This window comes from Rhinopithecus bieti, unplaced genomic scaffold, assembly GCF_001698545.2.
Source record: "Rhinopithecus bieti isolate Rb0 unplaced genomic scaffold, ASM169854v2 scaffold_31548, whole genome shotgun sequence".
Classification (NCBI taxonomy): Eukaryota; Metazoa; Chordata; class Mammalia; order Primates; family Cercopithecidae; genus Rhinopithecus; species Rhinopithecus bieti.
In genome coordinates, this window is record NW_016814470.1 from 4,181,011 (window position 1) to 4,205,858 (window position 24,848).

The 24,848-nt window shown below is 35.3% G+C and overlaps 1 protein-coding gene across 6 annotated transcripts in view; it reads right to left on the bottom strand.

Moving 5' to 3' along the window:
• IQCH (IQ motif containing H) overlaps positions 1-24,848 on the bottom strand; it is a 255,954-nt gene that overhangs the window by 140,921 nt on the left and 90,185 nt on the right. For all 6 annotated transcript variants that reach the window (XM_017851107.1, XM_017851105.1, XM_017851104.1 and 3 more), the window contains exons 6-7: positions 24,391-24,511; positions 16,990-17,118 (exon numbers count right to left, since the gene is read on the bottom strand). In XM_017851107.1, the coding sequence (XP_017706596.1) occupies positions 16,990-17,118; positions 24,391-24,511 (250 nt within the window). The remainder of the gene's footprint in view (positions 1-16,989; positions 17,119-24,390; positions 24,512-24,848) is intronic.

A 24,848-nucleotide genomic window follows, 5' to 3' on the forward strand; every position in this document is an offset into this window, starting at 1 on the left:
AGTTGAATGTTCATCTACCCCATGACCTATTCCACTCCTATTGACCAAGAAAAATACTTGTGCATACTCAGTAGGAAACGTGAAAGAATGCATGGCAGCACTGTTCACAATACCATAGGCTGAAATCAACCCAGAAGTTCATCAACAGAAGACTGGATAAATTAACTATGGTCTATTCAAATTATCATCTTCAGCAAACTAACACAGAAACAGAAAACCAAACACTGCATGTTCTCACTCATAAGTGGGAGCTGAACAACGAGAACACATGGACATAGGGAGGGGAACATCACACACCAGGGCCTGTTGGGGGTTTGGGGGAAGCAGGAGGGAGAGCATTAGGACAAATACCTAATGCATGCGGATCTTAAAACCTAAATGATGTGTTGATAGGTGCAGCAAACCACCATGGCACAAGTATACCTACGTAACAAACCTGCACGTTCAGCACATGTATCCCAGAACTTAAAGTAAAATAAATGAACAAACAAAAAAATGGAATATTCTACAGCAGCCAAAAGAAATGAATTCAGTGATGTGTAGCATATCTACTTCAAGACTCTAATTCAGTATTTCAAGGAGGGCCCTGGCATCTCTAGTTTGATGCATACAGGCCATCTCCTTAGAACTCCACTTCTCCAGCTTTGTGTACAGCTCCCTATGCTTTCCTTTCATGTCAAGAAGGTGTCCCTCCCCCAATATTCTTTCTAAAAGTCAGACTTACTGAGTTACTACTTACATACAGTAAAATTCACCCTTTTTAGTATAGTTTTATGAGTTTTGGCAAATGTGTAAGTCATATAACCATCACCGCAATCAAGATATAAAACAATTCCAGGCCGGGCGCAGTGGCTAACACCTGTAATCCCAGCACTTTGGGAAGCTGAGGCAGGTGGATCATGAGGTCAGGAGATTGAGACCATCCTGGCCAACATGGCAAAACTCCATCTCTACTAAAAATACAAAAAATTAGCCGGGTGTGGTGGCGGGCGTCTGTAGTCCCAGCTACTTGGGAGGCTAAGGCAGGAGAATTGCTTGAACCTGGGAGGCGGAGGTTGTAGTGAGCCGAGATCGCGCCACTGCACTCCAACCTGGGCGACAGAGCAAGACTCCATTCTCAAACAAACAAACAAACAAACAAAAAAACAATTCCAATACCTGCCAAAATTCCTGCATGCCCCTTTACCATCAACTACTCTCTCCATCCCCAGGCAACTCTTGATCTGTTTTCTGTCTTCATTGTTTCATTTTCTAAAAATGTCATGTAAATAGAATCATATAGTGTGTAGCCTATTGAGTTTGGCTTATTTCACTTTGCATAATGCATTTGGGATTCATCTTTATTGTTGCATGTATCAGCAATTAGATCCTTTTTAGAGCAAGTTTTACTCCATTGTATGGATGTACTTCAATTCATCAGCTGAGAGACATCTAAGTGGTTTCCAGTTTCTGGTGATTATGAATAAAGCAACATTCATATATTACAAACATTCATATACAGGTTTTTGTGTAAATATATTTTCATTTCTCTTGGGCAAATAGATAACTAGGAGTGAGATTGCTGGGTCATACAGTAAATACATGTTTAACTTTATAAATAACTGCCAAACTGTTCTCCAAAGTTTTTGTACCATTTTGCATCCCCACCAGCAAGGAATGAGAGTTGCAATTGTTCCATATCCTCATGTAGTGGTATCCCATTGTGGTTTTAATTTGCATTTCCCTCATGACTAATGATGTTAAGCATGCTTTCACCTATCTATTTACTATCCATATATATCCTTCGGTAAAGTGTCTGTTCAAATCTTTTGTCTGTTATTGGGTTGTTTGTTTTCTTATTACTGAGTTTTAAAAGTTCTTTATATGTTCTGGATAAAAATACATGATCACTTATTGTTTTAAAATATTTACTCTCAATCTATAGTTTTTCTTTTTCTTTTTTTCTTTTTTTTTTAAGATGGAGTCTCGCTCTTGTTAACCACGCTGGAGCAATGGCAAAATCTCAGCTCACTGCAACCTCTGCCTCCCGGATTCAAGCCTCAGCCTCCCGAGCAGCTGGGATTACAGGCACCCACCACCTGGCTAATTTTTGTCTTTTTAGTAGAGATGGGGTTTCACCATGTTGGCCAGGCTGGTCTCAAACTCCTGACCTCAAGTGATCCACCCACCTCGGCCTCCCAAAGTGGGGATTACAGGCGCGAGCCACTGTGCCTGGCCAATCTATAGCTTTTCTTTTCATTTTCTTAACACGGTGTTTCAAAGAGTAGAAGTTTTTAATTTTGATGAAGTCCAATGTATCCATTGTTTCATTTTATGGATTTTGCCTTTGGTGTGGTATGTAAGAAATTTTTGCCTAACTCAAGAACACAGAAAATTTTCCCCTTTGTTTTCTTCCAAAAGTTTTATAGTTTAGGCTGTATATTTAATTTTACAAACCATTTTGGGTTAATTTTTGTACATGGTACAAGGAATGGTTTAAGGTTCTTTTTTTCCCTTTTATATAAATGTCCAGTTGTTCCAGCACAGTTTGTTGAAAAAATTATGCCTTCTCTATTGAATTGCCTTTGCATCTTTGTCAAAAATGAATTGACCAAGTATGCGTGGTTCTATTTCTGTACTCTTTATTCTGTTCTATTGATCTCTGTGTTTATCCTTTTGCCAATACCACACAGTCCTGATTACTGTAGCTTTATATTAACTCAGGTAACAGGAGTCCTCCAATGCTGTTTTCCTCTTTCAAAATTGTACTAACTACTGTAGCTCCTTGGCCTTTCCACAGACTTTAGAATCAGCTTTTCAATATTTACAACAAATCTTACTGAGATCCTGATTGGGACTGCATTGAATTTATAGATCAATTTGGGGAAAATAATTATAAAAATACTGAGTCTTCTAATCTATGAACATGGCTAATCTTCCTAATTTATTTAGGTCTTCTTTTACTTTTTTTCATTAGTGTTTTATAGCATCCAGCATCCGTATGTTGCAAATATTTGTTAGCTTTATACCTAAGTATTTAATTGTTGGTGTTATGTTAATGGTATTTTTTTAATATTCAATTTCCAATTGTTCATTTCTAACAAACTGAAATTCAATTTATTTTTGTATGTTAATCTTGTGTCCTCAAACCTTGCTGAACTCCCTTATTAGTTCTACTAGCTTTTGTGTGTGTGTGATGGCTTCTTTGAGAGTTTCTATGTAGTAATTGTGCTCTTTGCAAAGAGAGTTTTATTTCTTCCTTTCCAATCTGCATGTCTTTTGTTTCTTTTTCTTACCTCACTGCATTGGCTAGGAACTTCAGTACAATGTTGAATAAAAGTGGTGAGAGTGCACAACCATGTGTTGTTCCTGATCTTAGGTGAAAAGCATTCATTCAAACACTATTATGATATTAGTTGTAGACATCTTTTATCTGTTTGAGGAAGTTCCCTTGTATTCTTAATTTTCTTAGGGTTTTTGATACAAATGGATGTTGATTTATTTTAATTGAGATGGTTATATAGTTTTTCTTCTTCAGCCTATTCATATGGTGACTTATAATGATTGATATTTAAATGTTCAAACAGTCTTGCATTCCTAGGATAAACCCCACATGGTCATGATGTAATATGTATAAAATACATCATCTCTTTCTATATATAAAAATATATATAAATACATATATCTACATATAAATATATATAAATATAAATATATATAGAGAGAGAGAGCACGCGTGCACTAGATTCAATTTGCTATATTTTGTGAAGGATTTTTGCATCTATTTTCATAAAGAATACTGGACTGTAGTTTTTTCTAAAGTCTTTGGTTGTGGTATCAGAGTGATGATAGCTTCATAAAATTATCTGGGAAGTGTTTCTCTCTATTCTATTTTTCAGGAAGAATTTCTGTAACATTAGTAATATTTCTTTCTTGTTTGGTAGAATTCACCAGTGATGCCATATGGTATCATTTTTCTTTTCTTACAATGTTTTTAAGTAGTAAGTCAATTTCTTTAATAAATACAGGACTAATCAGGTTATCTATTTCTTCTGGAGTGAGCTTAGGTAGTATCTGTCTTTCAAAGAATTCCTCCATTAATATAAGCTGTCAAACTTATAGACATAAAGTTGTTTATAGTGTTCTCTTAGCATCCTTTAAATGTCTATAGGATTTGTAATGATGTCTCCTCTTTTGTTCCTGATATTGGTCATTTGTGCCTTCTCTCTTTTAATCTTGGTTAGTCTGTCTAGAAGCTTACCAATTTTATAAAAATGTTCCATGAAACACAGTTTGGTTTCACTAAATTTCTTTCTTTTTTTTTTTTTAATTTCACTGACTTCTATTTTGCATCCTCTGCTTGCTTGGGTATATATGCTTTTTTTTGGGTTTTTTAGAGTGGGAGCTTAGATCATTAATCTGAGATCTTTCTTCTTTTCTAATAAAAGTATTTAATGCTAAAAATTTTTCTTAAGCACACTTTAGCTGCATCTTACAAATTTCTGTACGTTGTGTGGTCATTTCCATTTAATTCAAAATGTTTTTTTTAATATCCCTGTGACTTCCTCTTTGATCCATGGGTTATTTAGAAGTCTGTTTTTGCATTTGGGGGATTTTCTACTTTTTAAGTTTAATTATGTTCAGGTCAGAGAATATAATGTGTAAGATTTTAACTATTTCAAATTTGTTAATATTTGTTTTATGGTCCAGAATATGGTCTATTTTGGTGAATGTTCCATGTGCATTTGAAGTAAATGTGTGTTCTGTTGTGTTTTAATGCTCTATAATGGTCTATATGGCCTATAATACTGTTATATTATAGTCTTCTATAGCAGGGGTCCCTAACCCACAGGCCACAGACTGGGTACTGTGGCCCGTTAGGAACTAAGCTACACAACAGGAGGTGAGTGGCAGGTGAGCAAGCATTACCATCTGAATTCACACCTCCTGTCAGATCAGCAGCAGCATTAGATTTTCACAGGAACAAGAACCCTATCATGAACTGCACATATGAGGGATCTAGGTTGCTTGCTCTTTATGAGAATCTAATGCCTGATTATCTGAGGTGGAACAATTCCATCCTGAAACTATTCCTCCCCACCTCTTGTCTGTGGAAAAATTATTTCCCAGAAAACTGGTCCCTGGTGTCAAAAAGGTTGGGGATATAGTATTATTATGTTCTATAGTATTATTTTTTGGGGAGGTTATTAGTTCTATTGATTATTGTGAGATATAATTCTGGATTTATTATTTCTGTTTTATTAATTTTTGCTTCCTATATTTTATATCTCTGTATTTAAGTACATACACATTTAGGAATGTCTGTCTTCTTGCTGGATTGATCCTTTTATCATCAATGTACCTGTTTATTACTATTAATGTGTCTTCATCTGATAGTAATAGAGCCAATCCAGCTTTCTTTTCATTATTGTTTGTATAGTATATTTTTCCATCTTTCTCCTTTTTATTAATTTTAATTTACATTTAATTTGTGTCTAGTCCTATAATTTATTTTGAATTAAAATATATAAACTTTTTATTTTGGAATAATTTTAGATACTCTAGGACAGTCCTGTATACCGTCATTCACTTTCCCTTAATATTAACATATTTCATTACCACAGCCCATTTGTCAAAAGCAAGAAATCATCATTGATACATTATAATTAACTAAACTCAAGACTTCATTCAGATTTTACTAGTTTTTACACTCATGTCTTCTTACTGTTCCAGAACCTTATCCAGGATATTGCATGGTATTTAGTCATCATGTCTCCTTAGGCTCCCCTGGTCTGTGACAGTTTCTCAGTCTTTCCCTGTTTTCATGACCATGACAGTATTGAGGAGTATGGTCAGGTATTTTGTAGAATGTCTGAAATGTGGGTTTGTCTGATGCTTTTCTCATATTTTTTTCTCTGTGGTTATAGGTTGTTGGGGTAGAATAACATAAAGGTGAAGTCCTTCCTCATCATATCATATTAGGGGGCACATGATATCAACCTGAATTATGACTAATGATATTATCCTTGGTCATTCAGTTAAGGCAGGGTTTCCCAGGTTTCTCCACTGCAAATTTTCTATTTTTCTTCTTTCCATACTCTATTATTTGGATGTGAATCACTAAATTCAGCTCACATTCAAAGAGAGGGAAGGGGTGGATAAATAAGCTCCATTTCCTGAAGGAGGAGGTAACTGTTTAAATTATTTGGGGCTGGGTGCACTGGCTCACGGCTGTACTCCCAGCACTTTGGTAGGCCGAGATGGGTGGATCACCTGAGGTCAGGAGTTTGAGACCAGCCTGGCCAACATGGTGAAACCCCATCTCTACTAAAAATACAAAAAATTAATCAGGCGTGGTGATGGGTACCTATAATCACAGGTACTTGGGAGGCGGAGGCAGGAGAATCGCTTGAATCCAGGAGGTAGAGGTTGCAGTGAGCCGAGATTGCACCATTGCACTCTAGCCTGGGCAACAAGAGTGAAACTCCATCTCAAAAACAAATAAATAAAAATACATTATTTGGAATTCTTCTATAGAAAGATTTGTCACTTCTCACCCTACTCCTATTTTAACCTATCTTTCTCGACATTTACATTGCAATTCTTAGAGACCACATACAGTTGGGTCTTGCTTATTTATCCAATCTGACAAGCTCTGTCTTTTAACTGGTGTATTTAGAACATTCACACTTATTGTAAAGACAGCCTTCACTTTGCACTGTTCCAGTACGTACAAATTCTACTTACCACAGTTTAGTTAAATAACATCAGTACTTCAACATAGTTCAAATTTCAGTTACCATAAAATTTTAATTGCATAAAATATAAACTTCGCTGCTAGAATGCTATTCCACAAATCACTACATAAGTGACAGATGCATATCAAGATCAGTGACCATTCAAGTCATTCCATTCAAAGTCTGTCAGTCATTGGTCACTGTGCATCTGTTTTTGAGTTTGCATACAGACTGTAAATAATGTAGTAGTATTGCCTCTTTGACTCCCAGTGATAAATCTGCATCATTTTTTTTCCACAAAAAATGTACAAATGAAAGACAGAGTTGGTTAAGGAGGTTAAAAGTACACCAAAAGAATGAAAACTGATAGTGCTCAAAGTGAAATTGAAATATATTGTAAGTAGAATTATAGAAGAAATAGCTGACTGTAGGAATGTAGCCAATGCCACCATTTGAAAGACTCTAGTAATGCATCCAGAAGAACATAGTCAAGTTTAACTTACTGACATAAATGAGGAAAGTGGTTGTGATGAAAGTACATGTTTGAGAGGATGTGATGCCGGAAAGAAATTTCATATTAAAGGGACTCAGAGATATTTCGTAATATTAAAAGTGAAAAGGATAACAAGTTGGAAGCTGATTCAAAGTTAGAAAGAAGTATGACAATGCACCAAGCCACAGTAAAGATTACCACTCCATATCATAAGTTAATGATAAGAAGAAAAAGGCAAGCACTATTTAAAACTATTCTTTTTTTTTTAACAAAGAAAACACTTTATTTTCAATGTTTCTAATGTTTAGAATAATAGGATATTAAATAAATATTCATTTTACTATTTTTTCATTGCCCCACATAGTTATAATAAAGAGGAATAAAGTTTTTAATGTTTTGACGAAAATCTTAAAGATCATGAAACAATTGTAATTTTTCCTACTGACTCTAAATTACCTGGGAGGGTTTCTGCTTAAACAGTCATTTGTGTGGTCCCACACCATCATGCAAAGATTGCCTACAATTCTTAATATGGTGATATGGTTTGCCTGTGTCCCCACCCAAATCTCATTTCAAATTGTAATCTGATTTGTAAACCCCATTTATTGGGGGAAGGACCTGGTGGGAGGTGAATGGATCATGGGGGCAGGTTCCCACATGCTGTTCTCATGATAGTGAGTGACTTCTCACAAGATCTGATGATTTTTTTAAGTGGCGGTTTCCCCTGCTCTTCTCTCTTGCCTGCTACCATGTAAGATGTTTCTGCTTCCCCTTCTGCCATAATTGTAAGCTTCCTGAGGCCTCCCCAGCCATGTGGAACTGTGAGTCAATTAAGCCTCTTTCCTTTACAAATTACCCAGTCTCAGGGAAGTTCTTTATAGCAGTGTGAAAACAGACTAATACATACGGCTGCATTAAAATTTAACATCTTGTTAGCTTTCTATTTGTTCCATGTTTTCTTCATGATTTTCACAAATTTTCTGCTTTTGGAGTAAATATTTTTATGATTCCATTTTATCATTACATAAATTATTATTTAAACCTCTTTTTAAAATATTTTAATGGTTGTTCAGGATATACAAAACATCTTTCAATTAATCAATATACCTTCAATTAATATTAGACCATTTCATGTATAAGGATCTTATAAAAATATATTGTTATATATCAATTTCTCCCTCATCCTTGTGTTATTGTTGTCATATATTTTACTTTTACATATGCCATGAAGCCACAATACATTGCTAATAATTTTGCTTTAAACAAGGGGTTAGCAAACTATGGCCCATACTCCAAATCAAGCTCACAGTATTTATATGGCCTTTGAGGTAAGAATGGTTTTTACATTCTTAAAGGATCAAGAAGTAGAAGAAGGAAGAGGAGGAGAAGGGGGAAAAGGATGAGAAGAAAGAGAAGAAGGAGGAGGCAGCAAAAGAAAAAATAAGGAGGAAAAGAAGATGCAAAGAAACTTGCAAAGGAATGAAACATTACATTATTTACTGTCTAGTCTTATTTCCTATCTAGTCCTTTAAAGAGTAAGTTTTTTGACCCCTGAGCTATAGTCAGTTATCTTTTGGATAAATTTAATATAAGGAAACATGTATTTTATATTTAGCTTCATTTTAGTCATTTCCAGGTTTCTTCATTTCTTTGTGTATACCCAAATTTCTCTCTGGTATTATAGTCCTTCTGCCTGAGAAACTTCTTTTAACATATTCTATAGGGCAGTTCTGCTGGTGATGAATTCTCTCTTTTTATTTGTCTAAAGAAGTCTATTTCTCCTTCACTTTTGAAAATATTTTGTTGGAAGTAGAATTCTGACCTGACAACTTCTTTTTCTTTCAGCCCTTTAAAGATGTCACTGTATTATTTCCTGACTTGCATAGTGTTTGATGAGAAGAATAGTGTAATGTTTATCTTTGTTCCTCTGTATGTAATGTACATTTTTAGTTTCGCTATCTTCAAGACTTTCTCTTAATTTTTATTTTCAGCAGTTTGAATATGATGATTCTCTCTCTCTCTCTCTCTCTCTCTCTCTCTCTCTGTGTGTGTGTGTGTGTGTGTGTGTGTGTGTGTGTGTCTTGTATTTATCTTGTTTGTGGGCTTCTTGGATCTGTGGTTTGATGTCGTTCATCACTTTGGTAAAATTCCTGGCCATTTTCTCTTCAAATATTTCTTCTGCCCTATTCTCTGTTCTTCTGAGATTCCAAATCCACACATATTAAAAGGTTTGCTATTGTCCCATGGTTATCAATTGCTGTGTTACTGTTGCTTTTCCTCCTCTTTGTGTTTCAATTGTGTAATTTCATTTGACTTATCCTTAAGTTCACTGATCTTTTTCCCTCAGTTGTGTTTATTCTACTGATGAACACATTGAAGCCATTCTTTATATGTTCCCAAGCTGTTTATTTATAACATTTCTATTTGATTCTTTCTTATACTTTTCAACTCCCTGCTGAAAACCTCTAGCAGTTCACACATGTCTCATTTTTTCACTTAGTCTTCAACATATTAATCATAGTTATTTTAAATTCCCTAATAGTTGTATTATCTAGTCTCTGAGTCTGGTCCTGCAGATTTGTCTCTTGACAGTGAGTTGCTTTTTGTGTCTCACAACTTCTACTAATTGCCAGACATAGGGCTTAGAACTGTGAAAACTGAGGTAAATAGCATTTATGCCTGGAAATGGCAGTCTTCTTCTTCTAGGGCATTAGGGTGGGTGACTGGGTGTGGTTGGAAGTTGAACTGGTTGTGGGTTTTGTTGTTGTGGTTACCTTCATTGTCCCACAAGTTCCAAATTCCCTGTCACCTATGTTCATGTTATTTTCTATTTTCTCTGTTATTTCATGTCTCAAGGTCTAGTTCAAAGAGGTCTCTATCCATAAAGACTTTCAGTGATCCTCTACTATCTAACTTTTCTGTTGCTCATTAGCTATGCCCTTCATGTACTCCCTTATTCTCTGTTTTAACTATAAGATTTAGCTATTAAAAATACTCAGAACATATTGTTTTGTATTTAATATGGTCTTTTTCATGTGTTCATTTTTTCTAATTATACTATCTAAAGTAACTTCTAGATAGTAGCTATATTATATTTATTTTATATTTTTGTCCCTGAGCATATTGTAGGTGTGCAAATATACCAATTGATTTTTTTATTTGGTTCTTGATATAACTACTGGAACACATTAATTTTAATACTTAAAAGTCAGGAGATGGCAAACTACGGTCCATATGCCAAATCTGGCCTGCAGTCTGTTTTTGTATGACTCTCAAGCTAAGAACTGTTGCTACATTTTTAAGAGATGTTTAAATAAAAGGAGAAGAATATATGACAGAGATAATATGTGGCATGCAATCCCTACAATATTTCCTACCTGGCCCTCTACAAAAAAAGTTTGTTCACTCCTATTTAAAATGATGTGCACTTAATTCTTACTTTTTATGGGAAAAAGATTCTTTCTGTAAAGGACTAAATTAAAGATATGTGTGATCTGAAGAAAAAAGTGGTAGAACTAAAAAATAAAGAGAAATAGACAAATTTACAAGCATAGCTTAAGACTTTAACATACCTTTCTTGGCAATTGATAAAATAGGCAAAATAGAGATAGATTTGAATAACATGATTAAGTTGAATTAATTGAATATATGCAGAAAACCGCATCCAACAAATACAAAACATATTTTCAAATGCACATGGACAGTTTACCTAAAGTCTTCATATGCTAGGGTCAAAAAGCAAGTCAGATTTCAAATAACTGAAAACATACAGAATATGCTCTCTAAAAAATGAAATTAGGCTATAAATCAATAACAAAAAAGATAGCTAAGAACTACTCAATTGTATACACTTCTAAATATCCCATTAGTCAAAGAAGAAATGAAAATGGAAATAAGGAAATAATCTGAAATACATGATAATGAAAATATGACATAACAAACTTACTAAAGTAGGCTTTGTGTGAAATTTATAGCCTTCAATTTATATATGAGAAACAAATAACACTTGAAACTTAATAAGCTAAGCATGTGTGCCAATAGTTTACACAAATAAAAAAATTAAAAGCAAAGAAAGTGAAGAAATGGTAAAGATAACTTATGCCAATCAAATTAAAAATATATAGTAGAAAGGATCGATAAGGTCAAAATCTGGTTCTTTGAAAATACCAAAAAATCAATAAACACCTAGAGATACTGATAAAAAAAATGAGGAAGGTAGAAGTAACCAACAATAGGAATGAGAAAGCACATCATCACAGATGCTACAGACATTACAAAATAGAGAATACGGTAAACGACTTTATTGTAACAAATTAGAAAATTTAGATGAAATGGACAAATTCCTTGCACAAAATTAACTTATTAAACTGACACAGACAAAATAACAAAAAAGTCCTGTATTTGTTAAAGAAAATTTCTCAATCCTAAGCCTATTTCCAAAGAAAACTACATGGATTCATTGGTAAATTATTCCAAACATTTAAGAAAGAAGTAGTACCAGTTGTATCCAAACTTTTCCAGAGAATATAAAAAAAGATCACACTCAATTGTGGCAAAACTAACATTGATATTAAAACCTAAGGAAAACATTACAGGAAAGGAATAAATTTAGGCCAGTCTCACATATGAACAAAAATGCAAAAATCAAAACCAAAATATTAGCAAATGAAATCCAGCAATACATAAATGGGATGCTATTTCACATCTCATTGGACTTATTCCTTAAATGCATGGGGAATAAATAAGTGTGTTAGGAGTACTAGCTAAAAACAGATTTAAATAAGAAACAGTCTCATAATATAATATTCAAAATGCTAAGATTTCAATTGAACATTACTCATCATACCAAGAACCAGAAAGACCTCAAACTGAATGAAGAAAGATAATGAACAGATACCAACAGTGAGATGGCAAGGATGTTAGAATTACCTGACAAAGATTTTAAAGCAGCCACTATAAAAATTCTTCCACAAGCAATTGCTGACTGTGTGGAAACAAGCGAAAAATATAGTCTTAGAAAAGGAACAGAAAGTCTCCACAAAGAAACAGAATATATAAAAAGGAACCAAATGAAAATTTTAGGACTGAAAACTACAGTAACCTAAATACAAAATCCAGTGGATGAGATTAGAAGGTAGAAGAATAGAAATCGTCCAATCTGAGCAAAAGAGAAAAAACAAACTAGAAAAGAGAACACAGCCTCAAGGACCTGTGAGACTATATCCAAAAAATCTAACATTTGTATCATCATAGTCCTAGATAAAGAGGAGGTAGGGGTCAAGGCTAAAAAAAGTACACAAAGAAATAATGGCTGAAAGCTTCCTAAATCTGGCAATAGACATAAACCTACGGATTCAAGATGCTGGGCCAAACTAAAACAGAATAAACCTAAAGAAACCCACACCAAGACACATCATAGTCAAACTTCTGAAAACTAAAAATTGAGAACAAAAATTAAAAGCAGCAGGAGAAAAGCAACACCTATCTACAGGAGAAAAACAATTCAAAAGCAGATCTCATCAGAAATCATGGAAGCCAAAAGCATGCTGCACAACTTTTTTTTTTTTTTCCAAGTGCTGAAAGAAAAGAATTGTCAACTCAGAATCCTATACCTACTGAAAATATCCTTCAGGAATAAAGAGGGAAAGCAAGACATTCTAAGATTAAGGAAAATGAAGATAATTTTTCATTAGTATAATGACTCTAAAAGAATGGCTAAAGAAAATTCTCTAAATAGTAGGCAAATGATAAAGTTAAAACTCTTGGGAACATTAGGAAAAAAGAAATAATACGATAAGCAAAATAGGATAAAAGCAACAGACTTTCCTTTTCTTCTTTAGTTTTCTAATTATATTTGATGGTTAAAACAAAAGTTATAACACTATATGACATGGCTCCAAATATATGCAGAGGAAATAAAAATGCAATTACCATAAGACCCAGCAATTATAGTCCTGGGCATTTATTCTAAAGAAATAAAACATATGTGTATAAAAACCTGTATACAAATGTTTATGGCAGCTTTATTAATAATAGCTCAAAACTGGATATAATCCATATGTCCTTCAACAGGTCAATGGTTTAACAACTGTGGTACATTCTAACATGGAATTCTGCCCAGCAATAAAAAGGAATAAACTATCAATATAAGGACTAAATTATCAATAATAGCAATAAAGTTATTAATGTAATTACATATATTTATTAATATAACCTATTGACTAAAAGGAATAAACTATTAATACAACCTGAATGACTCTCCAGAGAATTATATTGAATGAAAAAAGCCAGTTCTAAAATTCACTGTATTAGATGAAATGGATGATTTAGAATTGTCCATTTAGAATCCATTTATGTAACATGCTTGAAATGACAAAATTATAGAAACGCAGAATAGATTATTGGCTGCCAGGGATTAAGGGGGTGTAGGGCTGGAGGGAAGCAAGTATGGCTATAAAAGGGCACTATGAGGAATCCTTGTGGTAATGGAACTGTTCTATATCTTGCCTGCATCAATATCGTACCTGTGATATTATATTACAGTTTTGCAACACGTTACTATTGGGAAAAACTGTGTAAAGAGTACAAAGGATCTCTGCATTTTTTCTTACAACTACATGTGAATCTACCATTATCTCAAAATGAAAAGTAAAAAAAACAAAACAAAACAAAAAAACAGTAACAGTGAAATGCCAAGCCACAGGGTAGGAAAAATTATTTGCAATACATGTAACTGATAAAAGATTAGTACCCAGAATATCTAGTAATTCCTATAAATCACTAAGAAAAAGAAAGACAATCCAATTAAAAAAAAAAAGGGTTAAAGTCTTAAATCACCTTACAAGAGAGGATACTCAAATGACCAATATGCATTATCAAAACAACTTGCTCAATTTTACTGGTCATCAGGAAAGTAGAAATTAAACCCACAAAGACATACCACAACAGACTCTTCAGGATGGCTAAAGTTTTAAAAACTGAAGAAATATCAAGTGTTGACAAAGACGAATATTCTGGAACACTCATATACTGCCAGTAGGAAAATAAGTCAGTATAACCACGTTGGAAAACTGTTTGGCAGTATCTATTAAATCTGATCATATATAAACACTAAGACTCAGTAATTCCATTTTTTAATCTATCTTCAATAGAAAGGCTACATATGTGCATTAAAAGATACCTACATATGTGCATTAAAAGGCAAGAATTAATAATTAAGGCATTGAAAGTACAAGAATGCTCATAATGACTGGGCACGGTGGCTCACACCTGTCCTCCCAGCACTTTGGGAGGCCAAGGTGGGTGGGTCACCTGAGGTCAGGCGTTCAAGACCAGCCTGACAAATATGTTGAAACTCCGTCTCTACTAAAAATACAAAAATTAGCTGGGCATGGTGGCGTGTGCCTGTAGTCCAAGCTGCTCAGGAGGCTGAGACAGAATTGCAGGAGGTAGAGGTTGCAGTAAGCCGAGATCACACCACTGCACACTCCAGCCTGGGCGACAGAGCGAGACTCCGTCTCAGAAAAAAAAAAAAAAAGAATGCTCATAGTAGCATTATTCCTAATAGCTCTATAGTATAAACCACTAAAATTCCCATCAACACTAGAATGAATACAAAATTGAAGCACATTCACAGATATTCATTCATATATTCATATATATTTATGCTTGATGCCTCTCTTTCCCTCACTCCTATTCAATAGTCAGTCCTCATGCTTCCACCAAAATATAACCTGAATTTGTTCACTTCTCTTCATTGCCATTGATACCATCCTCCTCATATCCACCATTATTTCTCACCTGGTTTGCGGCAATAGTCATTTAACTACTCTCCAAGCTCCCACTATGATTTGTTATCTGCAAAACAGTTATTAAAACATACATCAGATCATCCCATACTCTGTTTAAATCCTTCAGTGGGTTCTCTCTGTTAGCAGAATTAAATGTAACTCTTCACTGTGGTTTGGAAGGCTGCCATGCTGATTCTAGTATAGTCTAATGTATTTAAAAAGAAAGATCTTAAAGATACACTGAGTCGTTTAAATAAATTAAGGGTTCTTTATCTCTCATACACAGTTCAAAGGAAGACAGTCCTCGGTTGGCAGGGCAGTTCTGCAAGACTCAACATGGAGTTCCATCTCTGGCTCCAAAATGCGTGCCCAAGTTTCATCATCACATCTGCATCCCAGCTAGCCAGAAGAAGGAAAGGCAAAAGAGGGGCTATGCTTCTTTTCTCTAAAGAGCACAGTCCAGAACTTTTTCACCCTACTTCTGCTTAACATCTTCATTGTCCACAGCCTCCTCACATGGCACACCCAGCAGCAAGTAAGCCTGGGAAATGTCTTCAGTTAAAATGACATGTGCTGACCCACAATTCTATTACTCTGGAGGTAGGGAAGAGTAAATATTGAGGACAACTCAGTCTTGGCTCCAGCCTACAGCACGTAATCCCTCTCTACTTCTCCACCTTCATCTCTTCCCTTTTTCTCCCTTGCTCATGGTTTGGCCTTCTTGCTCATTCCCTCTTAGTCCTCAGGGCCTTTGTCCCTGTGCTGTCATATATCTAAAATGCTCTTCTCTAGATCTTTACATGACTGGCTTTTCTTCATCATTTGAATCTCAGCTCAAGCCTCCTATCTCTTCTGAGAGACATTCCTTGACCCTTCTCTCACAAGCAAAGTAGTCCCCTCCTTATCATTCTCTAACCCATATTGTTTTATTTCTAGCATTTATCACTAGCTTAAATTCTCATTTACTTATCTGCTTATTACCTGTCTCCCTCTAGATTATAAACACCATGAGAACAGAACCGTTGTCCGACATTTTCTGCTGGATCTCCAGCACCTAGATGCTACTGTGGATAAAACAATAACTCAACAAATATTTATGTATTTTAAATATTAGGAAAACTTATTTATATAACAAATAATTAAATATGAATTAATTCAGCCAAAACCTATCATTATATGACTGGGAAAACTGCAGCCCAGAGAAAGTAAATGGTTTGCCCAAGATTCTGCAAAGAGTTACTAGATTCCCAGGTGGTCGGTGCTTCTCTCTAGCACCCTATTTCATCCAGTACTTTCTTTGAAATCTTCTTCCATTATCTCAGCCCTCAGCAATTATTACTCTGAACTCCTGTGGCCCTAGGCTTTAACATCCATTTGGTTTTTGTTCCATGTTACTTTATATCGTTATTTATCTTTATTATATCTATCTTGTTTCCCCAGTCAAACTGTAAGCGCTTTGAAAATATGAACCTTCTAACACATACAGAGAACACAGACCCTCAATATGTAATTTACAAAGATGGCTAAAGTTAATTTATTTTTATTTATTTATTTATTTTTTTGAGACGGAGTTTCGCCCTTGTTGCCCAGGCTGGAGTGCAGTGGCGTGATCTTCAGGCAACCTCTGCCTCCCAGGTTCAAGCGATTCTCCTGCCTCAGCCTCCCAAAGAGCTGGGATTGCAGGCATAAGCCACCACGTCCACTAATTTTGTATTTGTAGTAGAGACAGGGTTTCATCATGTTGTCCAAGCTGGTCTCAAACTCCTGACTTCAGATGATTCACCTGCCTTGGCCTCCCAAAGTGCTGGGATTACAGGTGTGAGCCTGTACCCGGCCCAATTGATTTATTTACTAAAGTGAAACTCAGGATGATTACAACTTTCATCTTGTCCTATTATTGAGGACAAAAGTTGGCTACTAGAAGGCTAGATTTGGGGCAGAGATAATTTCTGTGTGTCCCCAACTGAACAGACACGCGAGAGTGTCTTACCTGCAGTTGGAATCTTACGTGCTTCATCAAAACTGTGCAGGGGAGCTGCTCTGGGTGTAATGGGTGGATTCTGAAAGGTAATCCTTGCTGTTGGTGGAATCAGCCCTCGTTCTATCATACTTAAAATCCCTAAAAGGAAACATTAATAGAATGTGAGTTTAATTCCAAGCAATTCCACAAAGTCAGAGCTCTATAAATTTCACAAGTGTAATTTACTCCATTCATCATCTTATTTGTGAAGGTACATCTAGTGCCTTAATCCTTTGCATGAAAAAATAGCTACAATACACATTCATTTAAATGTAATATTCTAACCCAAGGAAAAATGTCATTTCCAATGGCAGTAATACGAAATAAAATTGCACTAAGGTAATTTCATTTTAAGGTGGAAATATAATTTCAAGGCAAACTAAAACTTCTTTATACTTATGGTATTTTCAATCATTGGTAATACTATTGCTCTTTTTAAAATTCAGAGAAATCAGGCACACATTCTTAATAACTAAGGAGATCCTTTGTTCCAAAAGAAGGAAATCTGTGTACTTGAAACCATGCCCCTGTTGTATAATCAGTCATGCTTTATAAAATAAGGAGTTATTTTCAGACATTTCTCATATCACCAGAAGATATTAATGCTCAGATAGGTTATTTTGATACAACTGGGCAAAATGGTTAGTATTAATGTAACTAATTCACAATTCCTAGCATTCATACTGTGTTACCATGGCTGGTGCCAAATCTTTTAAAGGATAAGAGATATCATTAAATGAATGAATCAATGAATGATTGACCAAAGCCTGCTGTTAGAGGGAAAACTTTTGTTAAGGTGGATCTACCATATTGAAACCAGAAACCTAGAAACTTGGGGACGACTTGCAGTAAATTTGTGGTAGGGCTTCAGTTTCTTCTTGTTCTTTTACATAATAGAAAGTAAGTAAAGAACTCTGGGTCTCAACAAAATCCTAGAATACAAACTGTGTATTCAAGTTGGCCTAAGTTGAAGAATTTGGCACACAACTTGGTCCCTTCTAAGAGGGACCAATATTATTTCCATTTACCTTATGACCTCTATACTATATTACTATTAAGAATGTTAGTCTAGTGTTATAGGAACCCGGTAGAATGATCACTGAAGGGTTGGAGAGCTGAAAAATAGTTCACTTGTAAAACAATGATCCAAAGAGAAATCTTCAGTTTACTTACTGCAGACTCATTTAGGGGAAGAATTTCTTATTAAAAGCAAAGATTCCTGGGCCCCAGCTCAGACCTGTCCAAACTTCTGAGGACAGGGCCTGGTAATCTGCATTATTGAAGGCTCCAGGAGATATTCATGTGCACTAAAGTTTGAGAACCACTAGAATTGAGGCCCAGTAACATATACGTTAAATAAGCACTCCAGGTTAATCTTTTGTACTCTTAACACTTAAAAACTACTGATCCAGAGTATAACACTTAAGGACCTTTATGAAATTAGTACTTCGGGTTTTAATTTTTATAACACTAGATTGAACTACTTTAAAAATCTTGTTAAGACTAATTCTTTGTCCTCACAAATATTTTCCACCTATAAATATCAAATTTCATTTCCAAGAACTCTGCCTGTTTTGCAGATGTGAAAAACAGGTCTCCTTATAACTCAGTATATTTTCATTTCAAGAGTCAGTTTCATCCTCTGAGAATTCTGAAGACTATAAGCACGATTTCAACCCGTGCTTTAGTGCTGGTTGAGGCAATCATCTTAATTTCAGACAAACACATATGTGTGTCCATCTACTATTGCAAGGAAAAAGTTAAGACTTTGGAATAAGCAGAAGAGAATACTGAGTATCTTTTCATTGAAATGCTGGAACCTCTGAAGATTATCTGACCTATAGTCGTACAGGACTCTGTATGCATCTTTGTTTTGTTTTGCTTTTTTAGAGACAAGGTCTCATTCTGTTGATCAGGTTGAAGTGCAGTGGCACCATCATAGCTCACTGCACCCTTGAATGCCTGGGCTAAAGTGAACCTCCTGCTTTATCCTTCCAAGTAGCTGAAACTATTGGAATAGCACCATCACATCTGGCTTTTTTTTTTTTTTTTTTTTTAATGTAGAGACTAGGTCTCGCTATATTGTCCAGGCTAGTCTTGAACTCCTGGCTTCAACCAATCTTCCTGTCTCGGGCTAGCAAGGTTTTGGGATTATAGGTGTGAGCCACTGTGCTAGGCTGCATCTTTGTTTTTAACTGTCCATTTTATAATTCCATAGAGATTAAGGTTCATTTGTAGAAATCTGATAAGAATGTCACTAATTCTTGTTTATACACATGCAAATTTAAATTCTTACATGTGGAAGGACAAGTCCCTGAAAAGCCAGTTTTGCATCCATTTGCAAATTTATTTAAATACTCTCGATTTATAAATGTGTCTATTTGGATTGTCCTTTGAATTTACTGTAACATCCTGCTAGTTCCCTCAATTAATAAGTTAATAAAGTCTTTGACATGTGTTCATTTTATATTTATATAAGAGTCATAACTTTACTTTTGAAAAAATCATCCTTTCACAGTTTTGGAGTTCCCACTGAGATGAGCAAAAAGGTCACCTGAAATCATCAGAAATGATGTATCTCAAAGGAAGCCAAGCCCAGGCATGATTTTCTTGGCCCCACAGGTTAATTTAAAGTTTCTTGTTTTCCAATTTTAATTTTACTCTCTATCAATTTGTTTTCTTTTCATTCATTTATGGATGGCAAGTTATTCCCTGTTGGCAGCTGCCATGATTGGGAATCTGGTGATCTCTGGAAATGATCTAATGTCTTATAGAGAATATAGTTTGTTAGTTTTTGTCCATCTGTCTATTTTGAGCTCAAATTAGGAATTTCTTATTCACAAGGAAGGAGAACAACTCTTTGATATCTGGACTGGTAAGCTTTTGTGTTTTATTTTCTTTCTTTTTTTTCTTTTCTTTCTTTTCTTTTCTTTTCTTTTCTTTTCTTTCTTTTTTTTTTTTTTTTTTTTTAGACACTCTGTAGCCCAGGCTAGAGTACAGTGGCATGATCTCAGTTCACTGCAACCTCCACCTCTAGGGCTCAAGCCATCCTCTTGTCTCAGCCTTCTGAGTAGCTGGGACTACAGGTTCACCACCATGCCCAGCTCATTTTGTATTTTTTGTTGCGGTTGGGGTTTTGCCATGTTGCCCAGGCTGGTCTCGAACTCCCGGACTCCAGCAATCTGTCTACCTTGGTAGCCTCCAAAGTGCTGGGATTAGAGGCATGAGCCACTGTGTCTGGCCACTGTGTTTATTCTCTATTTATCTGTGGCTGAAATGGTAGAATTGAGGATATACACTCTATCCGTACGTCTTTGTATCTGTAATTCAGAAAGTTCCTTATCTCACATTGTGAGTGTAGAATGTTTTCCTGTCTCCAGATGGCATTAATAAATTAGATCATAAAGGCTCTTAAAGGAATTCTGTTCTGATTGGCTTGTAGAGACAAATAAGTGCTTATATAAATTGAATATTCATAAAATTACCAAAAACAAAGAAATCAAACTTGTAATACTTTGAATGTGCTCCCTGGACCTCCCAAATTCAGAAACTCTCATTCAGTCTGTACTTTTCATGGCAATATAGTAATTTACATAGTTTCGATGCTGTTCTCTTTGTACTAAGATGTAATTAGCAAAATCACTATTGAGCCAACGCCTTGCCTAGAATTTTATATTTGAGAATAATGTTTATTTAGTCAGGTATAACAAGTCACTTTTTTTTTTTTTTTTGAGATGGAGTATCTCTCTGTTGCCCAGACTGGAGTGCAGTGTCATGATCTTGGCTCACTGCACCTCTGCCTCCTGGATTAAAGCAATTCTCGTGCCTCAGCCTCCCGAGTAGCTGGGATTACAGGTGCCCACCATCACACCTGGCTAATTTTTGTATTTTTAGTAGAGATGAGGTTTTGCCATGTTGGCCAGGCTGCTTTCAAACTCCTGACCTCAGGAGATCTGCTCGCCTTGGCCTCCCAAAGTGCTGGGATTACAGGCGTGAACCACTGTGCCCGGCTGACAAGTCACTTTTAAAGAATCAAGGTTGATACGTTATAGAGCCAATGCTTACAAAGTCCTCCCAGAAAAACTAGCCTGCTATATGGCTTACATGATTTTCAGCCTTTTAAGTGGTAAGGAAGGTTACATGCTATAGCCCCAAGAACTTTAAGATACTTGGAGGACTTCTAGAAGAGAGAAATTTACCCAAATTTATAGGTCGTGCAGTTGAAATCTGATGAACAGAGTTTCTTGGGCTTGATTTCCTAGCCTTGGGATAGCAAATAATAGGGGATTTTATTCAGGCTGAGATTCCCTACAAAAACTTCCAACAAAGCAAATTTAAGGTAGTTTATATGGTAATGAACATTTTTGCTCCACCTATGTAAATTGTCAGGCCAAACCTACTGAGACCAGCCTTATTCTGCGAATTTTTGGTTTTTGAGATTGTTTTGGTCAAAAGGGGAAAAGATTATAATATATTTTTTTTTAAGTTTTAGAATAAGCAAATGGGATCACTGGATACCCTTTTAATAGAGTCCTGAAATCTCCAGTGAATATCTGAGCCTAGCCTTTGATTAGGCTACTTACGACACTGTAGATATTGAGGTTACTTTGTAAATAACTGATCATAAAGCAAATAATTCTTTTTTTTTTCTTTTTTTTTTTGAGACGGAGTCTTGCTTTGTTGCCCAGGCTGGAGTGCAATGGCACAATCTCAGCTCACTGCAACCTCTGCCTCCTGGGTTGAAGCAATTCTCCCACCTCAGCCTCCCGAGTAGCTGGGACTACAGTTGTGCGCCACCACACCCGGCTAATTTTTGTATTTTTAGTAGAGACAGGTTTTCACCACGTTGGCCAGGCTGATCTCAAACTCCTGACCTCAAGTGATCCACCAGTCTTGGCCTCCCAAAGTGCTGGGATTACAGGCGTGAGCCACCACGCCCAGCCAAGCAAATAATTCTTATCTATAGACATGAAAATAATTTCTGTCTGGTGAAGGGGAATTCTCCTCATGGGAAATCCAATTTTGCATTTATTTGCAAATTTATTTCAATAATCCTGATCTACAAATGTGTCCATTCTTTGGATTCTCTTTGAACCGGTTGTTAACTGATGAATTAAATAAAAATCTTTGACCTGTGTTCATTTTACGTTTGTATGACAGTCATGATTTTAGCTGTTTTTGAAAGTTATCCTTTAACACCATTGTTTTATTAAATTCTCATCCATGTTTAATAAAACACCATGTTTTATTAAATCCACTCTTTCCTGTTGAATAGATTAAGAATTAGAAGTTCATTCATTCTGTCATTCATTTAACTAATAAAGTGCCTATTAGGTGTCAAGAACTATTCTGTGGGCTGGGGATGCAGTGGCGAACCAGAAAGACCTCATGGAGCCTCTAGTGGTGAAGAAGATATTAAATAGATTTAAAATAAATATATTATGATAAACTGTGATAATCTCTGAAGGAAAAGGACAGGTGCTTGAGGAAGTGACCCTTACTGGCAGAGGAAAAGGCACTTGTGAAGGCCTGATCTGCAAATGTGCTTGGCCTGATAAAGATTAGAGAGAAGGCCTAGGTGGCTAAGTATAAAGACAGCTGAGTGGGATGAGAAATGGAGATGTAGGTGAGGGCCAGATCAAGTATGCCTTGTTCATAGAGCTCAGAGTTTATTCTAAGACAGAGAGCAATTTGCCTCAGGTCACAGAGCCAAGCTGAAATTTGGTCTATGTAATGTAAAACTTGTATTCTTAACCATTTGGAGGGGTGGGGCAAAGCTTTCTTTTTTGGATTTAGCCAGGTATTCAAGAAAAGTAGGAAAGTTTAAAGTTCATTTTCAAAATGATTCTCTCTTCTGCATGTTATTAGTCTTTCACCTCATTCTGGACCTGTGTAGATCTGGGGTGAGGCTTAAACAACATTTAAGGGCATTAGAAACATCTAAAAAAAAATAGACATTGTATTTATATTTCTGTGGCTTGTGGCTTCCTGACATTTATAGTGTCTTGCACAATACCAGACATATTGCAAGTACGCAATATATGTCGATTAATTTATTAATCCCTAATATTATGGTAGGCCATGTGTTCTCACGAAGATAATTTAGAAATGAAAATGTGATTTTTTTTCTGGATGAAGTTGCCAAAATTCTAGATTTACCTTTATTTTGTGGCAATTTTTTATTGTCTCTATTGCTAAAGCATAGTAGAGAGATAGATAGACAGACAGACAGAAGGATATATCGATTCATTCATTCATTCACTATTTCATTCATCCTAATTTGGTTCAGGAAGAATATAAGATGGTATTAAAGCAAGAAATGGGAACACTCTGCTGGTGTTATTTAGTATTCCCAGGAAGTAAATATTACATAAGCTAACTAGAAAGCAAATGTCACAAAGATTGCTGAACAATGGTTTATAAATATTAAAGTTGTGAGCTTAACAAATCCAGAGACTTATAATAATCTCAGGTTATCTACCACCAGCAGACAGAGGATGCAGTAGCTAGAAGCTGGAGAACTTTGGATTTCCAGGTGGCAAAAGAACCTTTGGGAACCAGCTTTGGGTCCTAAATATTCCAGACCAATGGACAGAAAGTGAGATAAGAAGTAATTAAAGACCATCTCACTAAGTTATATTTGAGATAGGAAAGGGATCCACTTAGGCATTCTTTAACACTTTGGTCAATGAAATTAAATACCAGAGATGGTTACACTTAGGACATTCAGTATTTGGTCACTTGTTTGCTTATTCTTTCATTTTCTTATTCACTCAACCTACACTTAGTATCTACAAAATGCTGGATATGGTTCTAGGTGCTAGAGATACTGAGATAAAGATGAAATCCTTTGCTTTAAAACAAAATCCACTGGTTTCACAAGACTAGAGTTTAGACTAAAACATGCATAGTTTAAACACTAATTACATTAATTCTGGCTTCATATTTCCTTATAATAGGATATTGAAATAAATTTTTAAAATGCTACCAGAATAATAATATATCAGAAATGATCTGCTCAGAAACTTAATAAACTCTAATGCTATCACATAAACACAATGATCATTTTAATAGGTAATAACACCATCTATATTTAATATAATCAATATTAAATAAAATTAAATTTAATATAATCAATATTATATCCATAGAATGATGAATTTTAAAGGTGGAAGGGACTCTAGTGATTGTCTTGTCCAACTTTTTGATTTACAGAGCAGGAAACTCAGACCAGAGTGTGGACCTGACTTGTCTGAGGTCACCCAGGAGAATCAGTAGGTGAGCCAGAGTCCAAATTCAGGCCTCCGATGCTACCTCAATGCTCTTTCTCTTAAGTTCCTAAACACATAAAATGGCTATCGAATCACTAACCTTTGCGGGCATCTGCTTGTAAGACTGGTATAGGAGTGAAATAGGGATCTGTGCGATGAGATGATGGCAGAACCGTGAGGTTGGATACGGTAGACCCTTTGATTAACTTTGGAACCTTTACCTAGATAATCAAAAATTTGTTTCAGCAAACATTTCTGCCTTCATAGTGAACACAGTTTTCTTCTTGTAAACAATAAAGTTATGAATAGTTGCATTAAGTTTTAATAAAATAGCAATATCAGCTCTAATTTTATTGCTCATGAATACTCTGTGCTATTGTCTACTACTGTCAGGAGTTTGTGTAATTTAAAATAGTTAATTAAATCCAATTAACATGTTGTGGTTTCCACTATATAAAGTCAACATAGTAGTTAATAAAAGAACTATTAAGATTTTGTTCAATTTTAATGACTACAATATAAAAATGCTAAATCTTGACAGAGGAGGTTTTGAATACA